This window comes from Pantherophis guttatus, chromosome 3, assembly GCF_059756535.1.
Source record: "Pantherophis guttatus breed Tessera chromosome 3, ASM5975653v1, whole genome shotgun sequence".
In the NCBI taxonomy this organism is placed as follows: Eukaryota; Metazoa; Chordata; class Lepidosauria; order Squamata; family Colubridae; genus Pantherophis; species Pantherophis guttatus.
The window spans coordinates 122,698,609-122,713,358 of record NC_142065.1 but is presented as its reverse complement, the minus strand read 5'-3'; the positions used below and the strand labels follow the sequence as shown (position 1 = coordinate 122,713,358).

Here is a 14,750-nt window from a genome sequence, read left to right as displayed (position 1 = left end):
GAAATATCCTGTGAATTGTTTAAAGTTGAAATTAAAATGTAACAGTTAGATAAAAACAAATACTAACCTAAAAAACCACGGCCTAGCAAAGATTAGTGCATTTGTTAGAGTCCTTGGGAAATACATTTGTACTGGAATTTGGTAAAGGTATAAATAAACTCACAATGAAAAAGTTGGATACTATTTCAATAATTGTTTACATCAGCAAAGTTTTCTTTACAAATTACATTTACAACATGCATGGAGAAAGATTTTAATTGTATAGATCAAGATGGAATGTGGAAGATAATTGATTATTTTTTCTTGATTAAATCAGATTATCCTTTGTGTCAGCCTCCGCCTTTTTATTGCTTGATTGCTCAGTTGCCATTGTAAGGGGGGGAGGGGGGAGCTGTTTGAATGTCTGGGAGGGGGGAAGTGAGCTGGTGGAGAAGAGGGGAGAAAGTTTTCCTCAGCGTTTTCTATGCAGCTGGAAAAAACGCTGATAACCACTCAAGGTCAACTGTCCTGGCATACCAGGAGGATGGCACCATCAGAAGCTGCACCCCACATGACCCCTGGGGGGGATGTGGATTGGATAATCCTGACTGGACGATTGGGGGGAGGGTTTTAAGGATGCTTTCTATATGTGATTTTCGCGCCTATTGCCTCAGACTTTTCTTCGGTTGCATTCAGTTCATACTCAGTAAAAGTACCTTTCTCTATGAAAATGGAGTTGGGGGTTTTTCTTTCTTGAGTACTGAAGGGAGGCACACCTGACACTTTGTTATAGTGATCAGAAATCCATTCTAAGAAATGAATTCAGAGAAACATAGTTCTGAAAGGAAGGGAATAAGATAAGTGCAAATTGTTACCTGTTTAACTTATACAGCAAATACAAGAATGGCAGGACTGAACAGATGGCATCTAAAATGGAAGTTGAAACACTAACAATTTGAACTATTCCATAAAGTCATAATAAAGATTTAGAGGAATTTATTATCAGTGTAGAAATGGAAAGTAAAACTTTAGGTTTGGATTAAATATTAAAAAGACAAAGATAATGTAAATCAGAAGGCAATTATTGACAAAGAAATGAACATAGTCGATAATTCCCTTTACTTGACTCAAGAACATATAAAGATGATTAATGTGTTGAAGTAAAAATATTACTCATAGGGAGGAAAGTTCATAACAGATATAGTTTATGAATGTATGGCATTAAATTGGACTTCAGGAAAGTTATGAGAAAGAAGATAGACACCTATAAATTATGGTTTTGGAGGTGATGATGATGATGATGATAATGATGATATCATGAACTGCAAAAAGATCGGGATCATTCAGCATCTGATCCTTAATGAAATAAAAGTTGACTATTCCCTTGAGATTAGGATCATTCAACAGAAACTTACACTAAAGATGGCAGGAATTTGTCCATTCAGTTGGCTGGGGCCTGGCATTATCCAATGGTACTGTAATAAACAGCCATGCATATTGGTGGTATACAATAATTGTACAATAAATGTTAACAAAAAAAAGTTTTTAAAAATGCAGTAGCAAGCAAAACTATATTGCCAATGGAATGGTTGCATCTTACATATACCTCCTGTTCTTTTACATATGTGCTCTTTTGTAGTATTATTTTAATACTGAGATAGCAAAACATAGGTTTTAAATTCTAGTATAGTAGATGGTATCCATTTCCTGCACCTGCTGGGAGTGAAACAAGGGTAGGAAACTACAGCTCCCAAATATCCTTATTTTCCAGTCTGCAATCTATTTTTTTCCACTTTATGAAAGATATTATTTATATGTCTGGGCAATTCTATCCACTTGCCAAACACAGGAATTTGCTTCAACTGCCATAATATAAACCACTATTTCCACAGCTGAAGTGGATTTAAAGAAATAGACTTTCCATAATAAAAACAAACCATTAACTTCTTTTAAGTCAAATAACATAGTAACACTGTTCAATCTGCCTGGGAACAAAATCTGTAGCAGCTTAATTCTGAAAGCTGCAAATATGACTGCTGGAAGCTAGACAATCCTGGCTTGCTTAATAATGCCATCTTCTTGATACATCTGAAATTAACCAAAGGTTGAAGTCAAACCCAACATGCTAAACTAAAATGTGTCTACTTTATGGTTTCCTCTATTATACAAATGCAGCCACTCAGGAGAATAACAAAGAATTTTGTTTTTTAAAGGAAGAGCCTAGAACTCAGTAACTGCTTTATACACATAAGACCCCAAATTCAAACTCCAATTAAATTAGCAAACATATGAAAGTGTACCAGAATATAATTGTTTACAATTTTGTACAAGAAAAACAGTTGATCTGTTATATGTGACTTCTGAAATGTATGGAACAGACTTTGAAAGGAGTCAGTTTAACGTAGTGGTTAAGGTACCAGACTAGAAACTGGGAGACTGTGTTCCAGTCCTGCCTTATGCACAAAGCCAGCTGGATTGATCTTGGGCCAGTCACTCTCCCTTAGCCCTAGGAAGGAAGCAGTGGTAAGCCACTTCCAAAAAGCCTTGCCAAGAAAACTGCAGGGATTAGTCCAGGCAGTTGCCAAAAGTCAAAACTGACATGTAGGCACCAAAACAACAACAAAAGAAACCTTCAAGAGAATGTAAATATATAATCATAATGTTATTTTGTTTGGGGACCCCAATACCATTCAACAATCACTTCTATCCTTGCAAACCATTCCTGCTTCTTTTTTGAGGCTCTCCATCCATCAATGATTTTTTCAGTCTTCCTGTTTCTATCAATTCATTTGCTCTCATTTTAATGTATTTTGTTTTGCAATTTGTCACATATTTGCTTTATATGATGAAACCATGCTTGTGTATTTATTTCATAATAATTACTTACCTTATATTCATTTTGGTATTTATTCATCTCCCATTCATTCTTGACCTTGTCTCTTCCTGTTTTACTACACACACTTAAATAATCTGTTTATATTTCAGATAATCTATTTACCCAACTTTCATTTCCATATAAAAAAGCTTTCTCACCATAGATCTGTCCAAATTCTTAAACCGAAAAGCAGTGGGCAGATAATTGACATACATTTTGAAATAAGTACCAATACTTTAGTTACCTTAAAAAAACTTCCTCTCTCATCAAGGGACTGGGGTTCCATGGCAGAAGTTGACATTTTCTCTGGGAAAGAAAGCCCTAATGAACTAAAAACAGAGACATATTTAATGGTTACTCTGGGCTATAGGAAATTCCTTTCCAAGCCACAGAAACAGTCACAACATCATTTTTGCCAAGCTTTTTTCCATTAACAACACAGTACCATTTCTTTCCTACCAGAGCCTTTAATGTATCTTTTTGACCTATTATTTCCTGTGAATCACACTTTAAGGACAGTGCTACTGGCATTTTCCCCTCTCCACAAACACACCCATATATTGTTTTTGGTTGAAGTCTGATAGGCTCATTGTGAAAGAATACAAAGGCTTAATAGTTGCTTATTTGCTAGATCTCAGTCTTAACTGAACAAATACAACAGATTTACTAAAATTCTACATGTAATACAACATAATCTTTTCCTTTTTAAAAACATATTTTATTAGGTTTCATTATAAGATTAAAAACAGAAAAGAAAATAGTTAAGAGAACTAAGGGAAAGAGAGAAGTGCAAGGGGGAAACATATTTAATTTCTAATTTTCAGTGCAGTAAAATGCAAAAAAATTACAACCTCAACCTTTGCTTTACATTTCACAACATTTCAAGCAATTTCTAAAATAACAAAATTGGTCTGATCATCAAAACCTAAAATCAAATTTTCAGTTTTTTCAGTTTTGAGAAAAAACACATAAATAAAGCATTGAAATGCTAAACCTGTACATCCTTAGCTACTTCCACTGCAAATTCTTTGGCAAACAGACTTGTAGTGCTTATCTAAATGAGGGTTTTAAAAACACAAACAAGGCTTTATCTGTGAATATATATTTGTCCAGAAGACTTAAGAGTCTTCATTTCAGTAATAATTTACCATCAGGCAGAAATTATAATATCAGGTTATTAGCTATAAAATCAGAAGGAGCATCTTTTCCACCCATCAGATTTTTATTAATGGCATAATCTTGTGCAAGTTGCAGGTTACCTCATCAGATTCCTTCTGATTGTCTAGCATTATAGACTAAAACAGCTCTCCTCCTCTTACTGTGCAGCAAGATTTCAAGCTTTACCAATACAATACCTCAGTGCCACCAAGACATTATTGTTTATAACAAAACAAAGTTTAAAAAACTATTCTCTATTCCCTTGATCTAGTAATTCCTAAACACTATCCAGGTACAGCAAAAACTGTAGAAATTAATTTCTACATGGGGAAGGTCATAGTTAACAAAAAATACCCAATTACTATATCAAAAATTGTGTTTTAAAGGCAATGGGCATGTTTCTTTGTTGTTTAAAGAGGTATATCTTTATTTTAACCTTGACAATTTTCTTTTGAAGTCATTTCTTTTGCAGCAGTCAACTGACAGCCTATTTCAAGCACAGAGCTGATATAGTTTCACACTAGATTACTTTGAAACTCCAGGAGCCAAAATACAGGAACTGTCTATGGTGCCAATACTTAGTAACTCCCTTAGTTCAATTGTTGTCATTGTGTTAGTCCAGCTGTATTTGTAAAGGGTAAGATTTGTAGGGCTAGGCTTGCGGGGGGGGGGGGGGTGTTCCAACTTCTGCAAATGGTAAGAAAAAGATTTTGTTCATTTTTACAAAATAGAAGAGGGCATTATGTACAGGATCACTGATGATCACAACACAATGCAATAGAGGGAGAACTTGCTAGTTACCTGATTTTATATATTGCATTCTTTGACTTTCAAAAAACTTTCTTGAAACTGATGTTTCATAAAAGAAATAATCAAAATCATTATTTGCTTAGGGTTTGAGGGACAATATAAGTAGCGAGTGGTAATTTTAGATTTTAAAAAAACCTGCAAGTGAGAGAAGTAATTCAAAGTGCTAGTGGTGTCCTATAAATCCTCCATGGCATAGATTATCTGGTGGACCAAATTTCTCCTATTGTATCTGCTCATCTGATAAGATATGACAGAGCACACATGCTCCAGGTCCCATCTTTAAAACAGTGCCATCTGATGGGACTGCCTTCTCTGTCACAGTGCCTGCCCTCTGGAATCATGTGCATTTCCCACTTCTTTAGTCAGGTGATTTTTATATTAGTTACAGTTTATTGCCTCTTTTATTTTTATCCTGTATTGGTTGTGCTTTTAATTGTAGCCACCCAAAGTCCTCTGAGTTGCATGGCTTATACATGTGATTAACAAATAAATAAATAAATGTTTCCCACTGTTGAAGCTGACTTTTTTTCCTCAGTGGCTCCATATTTATACATATATTAACCACAATATCTATTCAGCTGCTTCTATGTACTTGTTGATCTCTCTGCAATTTTTTTTTATTACAGATGAATATGTACAATTACCATAAAATGGCACAATGTGATATGCGAAAAACTAAGTCAGTATTAGGATGAGAGCAAAGTACTGCGAATCTAATTTGCAGTTCTTTATAGTTATCAGTCATTGCTGCAGGAATCAAACCTAATTTCAGCATTTTATTTACCAGAGTAAATCTTCAAGTATCAGGTACATTTAAGAATTTTAATACATAGTTTTGAAGCGGTAGTAAGTTTCCCTGATGAGCCTGCAGTGTGATTCATTACCTTTAATATCAATATAAATATTAAGAGAAACAGGTTTTATGAATAATCTCTTTTCTCTCTCTCAAGAGTTGTGCACATAGTAGGTACTACTGCATTAAACCATGACTATTGCTACAAACATGCAATTGTTCTATGCAAGTTGATATGCAGCACAGCCTTTAATCAGACACACAGCAATCTTTGTGGAAACAAATCTGTGCACTGAGTATCTCAAACTATGAGGTTATTACAGTATAACAATCTGATGCTCTAAATTGTGATATGAAGGCTTAAGAACATGCTATATGTTCATGTTGTTTAGCAATTGCTTTTATATATGTTTTCTTCTCTTTTTCCTTGTTTTCTGGTCATAATTAGCTGCTGTATCTAAACTGATGAGAAAATCATTTTAGTACTGCTTCAATCCAGAGGACTCTTGCAAAGTTACTTCAAATCTCACTTTAAATAAGGAAATTAGAATTTGCTAAATTGAATTAAAGCAACTACTGTATATAGAAAAAATAGGAAGTGGGGCATACAATTTAAGGCGTACAGGTAGTCATCAATTAATGAATCTAATGGGAAACAGCAACTCCATTGCAAAGCAACACAGTCATTAAGTGAAATGTCCTATGACTGCTTTTTTTTTTTTAAACAAACTTTATTCGTATTTAAAAAAAGGACATTTAAAACAATTATAAGAAAAACTGAACAAGTTTTTCTTAATCAAACACACAAATTACAAGTACATATACTATACATATATAGTGCTCAACTTCATCTATCAACTACTTTCTAATGTTATATATACATATATATATATATACACACAGTGACTTATTTCCTTCTATATCTCTCTGACAGTGCAGTTGTTTATTTGCATTAATTTCTCCTAACTTTCATCTCTAAGCATTCCCTCTCTCTGACTTATCCACTGGTACCAACTATTCCATATTTTAAAGTATTTTGAATCTTCCTTATCCTGTAATTTTAGGGTTAATTTATCCATCTCTGCGCATACGTAGATTTTCTGTATTACTTCCTGATCAGTTGGCAAACGGTCTATTTTCCAGAGTTGTGCCAACGCTAATCTTGCCGCTGTTATAATGTGGAGTATTAGGTATTTTATGTCCTTCCTAATATTCTTATTGATCATGCCGAGTAAAAAGACTTCAGGTGTTAATTCAATTTCGTGATTTGTTATCTCTAATATCCATGTTTTTATTTTGTTCCAATATTTTTTGATTTTTGGGCAAAGCCACCAAGCATGGTAAAAAGTTCCCTGCGCTTTTTTACATTTCCAGCAAGCCGGGTTCACATTTGGATACATTTTTGCTAACCTTGCGGGTGGCAGATACCATCGGTACCACATTTTATAATGATTTTCTTTGTATGATACCGATTTTGTCATTCTATAGTTATCTTCCCATGCTCTTTCCCAATCTTCTAATTGTATATTATGCCCTATGTTCCTCGCCCAGGCTATCATCTGCCCTTTGACCAACTCTTCTGCCAAATCGAATTCGAGTAAATATTTGTAGATTTTTGAAATTAATTTCCCTTCTTTTGATTCTAATAGTTTGTCTAATCGATTTTGTTTTAAATCTATTCCTTCTTCCTCTTGGTCTTTTCTGTATCTTACTTTTATTTGCGAGTAGGGCCACCAGTCTATTCCTATTCCTTGTTCTTTGAGCTCTTCCCTAGTTTTCAATTTCCCCTGAACATCTACTATTTCTCTGTATCTTAGAATCTTTTGTTTTGATAATATGTTGGGGTGAGTTATTGCTTCTATAGTCGATAGCCAGCCGGGAATTTTCATGTAGTGTTTTTGTTTAATTTGTAGCCATGTGTTAATTAAAGATCTCCTAATTGTATGGTTATTAAAATGTTTATATATTTTATTTCCTGAACTCCATATAAAGGCGTGCCATCCCTTCATTAAATCATGCCCTTCTAAATTTAGCAATCTTTGATTATCTAAGGTTATCCAATCTTTAATCCATAATAAACTGGCGGCCTTGTAATATTTATCCCATGCCGGGAGTCCAAATCCACCTCTACTTTTATCATCTTGTAGTATATTCAATTTTATTCTTGATTTCTTCCCTTCCCACACGAATTTTTTAGTTATTTTATCCAAATTATCAAAGAATTTCTTATCTAATTTTATTGGAATTGTTTGGAATAAATAAAGGAGTCTTGGCAGTATGTTTGATTTTATTGCTGCTATTTTCCCCAGTAAAGACAATTTTAGTTTCCCCCATTTTTCTAAATCTTCCTTTATTTTCTGGACTAAAGTATCATAATTGTCTTCTTTTATTGTTGTCGTTTTGGCCGTCAAATTTATCCCTAGGTATTTAACTTTTTTAACTGTCTGCAGACCGGATTCTTTTACTAATTTCTCTACCTGTTTTGTTATCATGTTTTTTGTTATCATTTTTGTCTTTTCTTTATTAATTTTTAAACCTGCTACCTTTCCAAATTTTTCAATCTCTTTTATTAATTTTGGGGTTGTTTCTAATGGGTTTTCTACGAAAAAAACAAGGTCGTCTGCAAATGCTTGGACCTTGTAATCCTCTCTCTTGATCTTTAGTCCTTGAATTTCTTTATTTGCTCTAATTCTGATTAATAAATTTTCCAATGTTAAAATAAATAGTAAAGGGGAAAGTGGACATCCCTGCCTTACTCCCTTATTTATTCCAAAAAATTTTGTTGGGTCACCATTCACCAAGACACATGCTTTCTGATTCTGATATATCGATGTTATCATTTTAGTGAATCTTTCTCCAAAATTCATACTTTTGATTTGTTGCTTCATAAATTGCCAGTTAACTTGGTCAAACGCTTTTTGTGCATCCAGAAAGATCAGTGCTACCTGTCTCTCTGGATGCACCTCATAATATTCTAAAACATCCAATGCTATTCTTAAATTGTTTTTTATCTGCCTTGTAGGCAGAAAACCATTTTGGTCCTGGTGTATTTTATTTTGTAATATTATTTTCATCCTATTGGCAATTATACTCATGAAAACTTTATAATCGGTATTCAACAAAGAAATCGGCCTATAATTTTTTATTAGTGTGGTATCTGTCCCCTCTTTAGGTATTAAGGAAATATATGCTTCTTTCCATGTGTTGGGTAGCTTTGCCTCCATTAGGGCCTCATTATATATTTCTAACAGTATTCCATTTAATGGATCTCCAAATGTCTTATAGAATTCTCTTGGTAAACCGTCTGTCCCCGGGGTTTTGTTATTTTTTTGCCTCTTCAGTGCCTCTTTTAACTCCCCCATCGTAATCTCCTTATCTAATAATTCTCTTTCTTCCTCTGTTAGTATTTGCAATCCCTCCCCTTTTAAATAATATTCAATTTCCTCCTCTGTTACTATATCCTTTTCGTACAGTTTTTGATAATATTGGACTGTTATGTCCTTTTTTCCCTCTAGGGCCCATTGAATCCTTCCCTCATCATCTCGTAATTTCTGAATTGTTCTTTTTTCTCTTTCCTTCCTCAGCCTATACGCCAGCCATCTCCCTGGTTTGTTTGCGTTTTCAAAATAATTTTGTCTTGTATATTTCAATGCTGTTGCATATTTCCCCTGCTCTAATATGTTTAGGTTATGTTTTGCTGTTAACCAATTTAACCTTATTTTTTCATCCCCTGGGTTTCTTTGCAATTTACATTCCCAATTTTGAATTTCTTCTAATAATTTATTATATTCTTTCTCTCTCTCTTTTCTCCGTTTTACATTATATGATATCGTGAGGCCTCTTACATATGCTTTGGTTGTATCCCATAGGTTTTGTAGGGAAGTGTGTTGCTTTGTGTTTTCCTTATAAAACCATTCTAGCTCCTTTTCTATGTAATTCTTATACTCTTTTTCTTGCAGTGTCTGTGTGTTCATAGTCCATCTATTCTTCTTTCTCTGCTGACCTCTCCACTTCATCATTATCGGGTTGTGGTCAGCCCAATTATTTGGTAAAATATCTACTTCTTCTATCTCCATTATTAACATCTTAGTTACCCAAACCATATCCAACCTTGACCATGATTTATGCGGATTCGAATAATATGTATAATTTCTTGCTTCGGGGTTAAGACATCTCCAGCTATCTACCATATCTACCTCTTCCACCATATCCATAAAGGTTTTAGGTAATACATTTTTTTATTTTTGTTTTGCTGACCACATTCATAATCTTTTCTTACATCTAAGATTGCGTTAAAATCCCCAATCAGACAGACATTCTCCATTTTTTGTTCTATAATTTTCTCATGCACTTTTTTGTAGAATTCTAATTGTTGACTATTTGGGGCGTATATTACTACCAATAATATCTTTTTGAGCTCAAGATTTAGCTCTACCATGACTATCCTACCTTCTGTATCCACATACCTCATATTACTGTCTATTCCTTCCTTGATATATACCACCACTCCTTTTTTTTTTTCCTCTGCCAATGAAGCGTATTCTTTACCTAATTTTTTATATTGTATATATTTAATATCCTGTTTTCTTATATGTACCTCCTGGAGGCACACAATGTCTGATTTTTGTTTCAAATTTTTTTTGTAAATTTGGTGTCGTTTGGATGGTGAGTTGAGTCCATTAACATTTACAGATAGTATTTTTAAAGTCCGTTCCATTATTTTTTTTTTATTGACTTTCCTGTTGTTTCTTCTTTATTTCTTCCTGTTCCTTTTTTTTGCCTTTTGTCTGCACTCCTTCCTCTTCCTGGGTCTCTCCTTCATCTACTTTCCCTCCTTGTTGTGGTGTTCTTTCCCGATCTCTCTTCTGTTTTCCTTTGATATTTCGTCCTTCCTCTTCTTTATTACCATTTGTTGCTTCAGCACCCATCATTTGGTCATATAGTTCTTTTGCTTTGCTGTGCGAGTCCACCTTGATTTTCTTTCCCTGCCACGTTACTAACATTCCTTCCGGGGTTATCCATTTGAATGGTATATATCTTCTGTTTAGTAACGTGGCCAGGAACCAATAATCTCTTCGCAAATCTCGTATTCTTTTAGGTACTTGCTTTAGGGTGATTATTTCTTTATTTCTATAATACATTGGTTCGTCCTTTGTTATCTTATATACAATATCCCTCACCTTCCTTCTTACAAATCTTATGTGTACCTCCCGAGGGAGTTTGTTTTGTTGGGCGTAGTTAGTGTGGACTCGGTAAACTTCATCTAGTTCATTAATTATCTCGTCTTTTTCTCTCTGGAGTGCCTCTGCTATCATCTCAGCCATTACCATCGTCAGATCTTCCTCCCGGTCTTCCGCTACGTTCTGGAAACGCAAATAGAATGCTGCCTTCTCCATTTCTAATTGGGCCACGGTGTTCTCAAGTTCCTTATTTAATCCTGTCATTTTTGTATCTAATGCTTCTAATTTTTCTTCCGTCAATTCAGTTTTTTGTTCTATTTCTTTTATCCTTTGGTCATTTTTTTGAATGATTTCTTGTATTAAGTCCATTTTTCCATCAATCTTTTGAATGTCATTCTTGACTTCTCTCTTTACCTCGTCCATGTCTTTTCTGGATTGTTCATGGTTTCTGGTCATACACTCTTGCATTTTGGCCATAGTTTCCTGAATTGTTATGAGCGTGGCCTGCATTGTTGGCATATTAGGTGTACTGGGTTGCTTGTCTGATGCAAACATTCCCTCCAAGGTTTTCTGTGTCACTGGGGAGGCCGTTGTTCCTGTTAAAAATGGTGTTGGCTTCTTAGCTGTTTTCAACGTGGTTGTGGTAGTGCTAGTCATTTCTTTCAAAATCTTGTATTGTTCTCCCAGTATTTTATCAACTTTCTCCCAAATCACCATCCAAATTTCTATAATTTCTATAATTCCTTTCTTTTCTTTTCTCTTTTTTCCCCCCTCCTTATAAAAGATCAATCCAATAAGCCTTCTTTAAATAAATAAATTCTTTTGAATAATTAATTCTCTCTATATAAAGTTATATATAATTCAGTTAAGAATGTGATAAGAATATAGATATAAATATGAGTATAAATATTGCTACCAGTATAAATATATATATAAATAAATATCTTATCTAATTAAAGACTATACAATTGATCAATTCTTAGTATCTTAATATCTAGTAATTAGTTATTCAATAAGATCCACAAACATAAAATATTCTAATAATATATACTGGTTAATATATAATAATTAATTAATTAATAGTAATATGATGCTCTAATAATAATACTTCTAAATCTCTATGTATTATAAATATTTTCTAAATTGATTAAGTATACTCTATATTTCTTAATTGATTAATTCCAATAAATAACATTAATATTAATTCATCTATACTTAAGTAAAGAAAATAATGATAAGTTGGAGCAGTGCTTTTCAATGTTTTTGTTGGCCTCGGTATGTTTTCAATAAAGAAAAAAAAAACAAGTTCTTTTACAACTGTTGAAGTCTTTTCCGGTTACAGTATGGCGGCCTCTATTCTGCACAGTCACTGTATGTAATCCTTACTTTGCCAAGATTTTCTCACTTCTTCCGCTCAGGCAGCTAGAAGCGGGGGTAAAAAAAAAAGAGAGTCCATTCTTCTTTTAATCTCCTCTGTTTAAGTTATTTCTCCTCACCTTCGTTTGTCTGTTTTAAAGTTTTTAAAACTTTCTTCGCTGCTCCGTATTTGCCCCTTCCTCTTTGCTCGCCTTTCCAGTTGCCGCCCGGTTACACTTTGAGATCTTCCTTCTTCACGCTGTCCCTCCGGAAAGAAAAGAAACTTTCTCCTCGGTTTTGCGCCAAAATTAGTAATCCAAATTAGTTCCGTTCCTGTTCGACCTCAGCAGTTCTGCACTGTACTCCCTCCTTTACTCCCAGTGATCTCAATCGGCTCGTTCGGGTCTCCGGGCCGACTGTGCTCACCGCGCCAGCCGACTTCTTCCCGAGCCTGGATTGAGGGCTCTTTACGGTACGGCGGGAGATCGCACCTCTCCTCGCCTCCCCCAAAGCTTCCCCTCTTTATTCCCGGTCTCTTCGGGACCGGTCTCCGCCAAAAACAGGCACCAAAGCTCGGAAAATCGGCAACAGAGAGAGAGCTCTTCTCTTCTGTGCCGCCACGACTCTTACGTCACCGCCGGAAGTCGTCCTATGACTGCTTTAATTAAACACAATTATAAGTACACTTATATTCTGCCCTCTCTAAGGTTACCTTTCCAGTACTTTTGGACAGGGTCGGTGGGCTCCAGGTCCTCTCTATTAAACACTGCAGTCTTATGTGACCGAGGAAGCATGTGCCTTCTCTGCCACAGCCCTGTCTGGAAGAGCATCCCCCTTACCCCAGAGGTACATATGACTCCCACTGTCCAAGTCATCCACATCTCTTAAGGCTCTATTTCCAAGTCTGGAGATAGGATGTTTGTCAAGCCCTGTTGTTGTTGATATTATAATTGTTATAATTATATGATACGGTTTTTCCCAGGCTGGGAAAATTCTTAAATTATGTATTTTAAATGGAAGCTGCCCATAGCCTTTTGGACTCAATCAGTCTCAAAATTCAATAAATTAAATGAATATAACTAAAATAGAAATATAAAAGCTTATACTGTATTTGTTATACTCATAAGCATATATATTGGGATATATACACTTCTATCCCACATTTTATTCAGATAGCTTGCATAGCTCTCAACAAACATGAGTTTTTAACACATTGCAACTATTAATCAGTAAAATACTAATAATATGTAGTTTATGTCTTTAATAAATTGGTTGGGAAAAGCATTATCAGACTCCTGTTTTTTGCCACCATAGATGACACAGTTCTCCTATTGCTCACCACAACCCTGAATTAGGTTAAGACTAAAAAAATGACTGGCCCAAAGTTATACAATTAGTTTTCATGGCTGTTGGTGGAATAGAAATTGAGACTTCTAAGTGCAACACCTTAATTACACAAGTTCTCATATGTAAAAACTCCTTTCTTTCTGGAATTATAAAATATGTTTTGCTTCTAGAGAACCCAACCACTTTTTCTACGCCACTAGAAAAAAATGTATAATTATTGATTACAAATAACAATATGGAATACAAGTGGTCCTCATTTTTTTTTTTTTAATTTATATGCCACCCTTCTCCGGAGACTCAGGGCAGCTTACAATGCGTTAAGCAATAGCCTTCATACTTTTGTATATTTATACAAAGTCAGCTTATTGCCCCCACAATCTGGGTCCTCATTTTACCTACCTTAGAAAGGATGGAAGGCTGAGTCAACCTTGAGCCTGGTGAGATTTGAACTTGCAGTAATTGCAAACAGCAGATGTTAATAACAGTGCTTTAGTCCACTATACTACAGGCTCTTGTAGTTGATTTAATGATCAACTCATTCAGCGACCATTCAAATGTATGATAGTTCAGAATGAGTGCTACTTATAACTAGTCCTTGTATGTATGATTGTTGCAATGTCCCCATGGTCATATGATTACCATTTCCAATCTTCTTTGCTGGCTTGCAACAAGCAAAGTCAATGGGGAAGCCAGAAGGTGGTTACAAATGACAACCATGTGAGGTCCTCGCTCAGTGGTAATCCTCTTAAACAATGGCAACTGGAATTTACATTTCCATTGCTAAGCAGCATACTCACCTGACATCATGTTTTATGACATTTTTAGTGATGGAAATTCCAATCTCCATTGCCATTGGTAAGTGAGAACTATCTGTAACAAGGTATTTATGGACACTGAAATATGTGATGGGACCACTGAGACTCAGCAGTTAAATCCATTCTACATTCATTGATAATCAAACTTACTCTCAGCTAAACCTGGTTAACCCATAGAGTGGAGAGAGAGAGGGAGGGAGGGAGAGGGAGAGGGAGAGAGAAGCAAAAAATTCCCCCTTAGTAAATAATGGAGCTTATTGCAAATAAACAGTAATCTCTTAATCTAAATGTCTTGACTTGTATGACAAAACAAAATATATCAGGCTACAGGGTATAAGTCATCTTGAGTGTACCATCCTGATTGTGCAATCTAAGCAAATGATTCTTAAAATACAATTATCCTCAAGGGAATAATGTGGGCATATTATGTAGAAATA

General features: G+C 34.9%; 1 protein-coding gene across 2 annotated transcripts in view; it reads right to left on the bottom strand.

Annotated features, from left to right (window-relative positions):
* RIN2 (Ras and Rab interactor 2) overlaps positions 1-14,750 on the bottom strand; it is an 83,821-nt gene that overhangs the window by 53,599 nt on the left and 15,472 nt on the right. For both annotated transcript variants that reach the window (XM_034411740.3, XM_087891274.1), the window contains exon 2: positions 3,099-3,183. In XM_034411740.3, coding sequence (XP_034267631.1) covers positions 3,099-3,155 — 57 coding nt within the window. In that variant the 5' untranslated portion in view covers positions 3,156-3,183. The remainder of the gene's footprint in view (positions 1-3,098; positions 3,184-14,750) is intronic.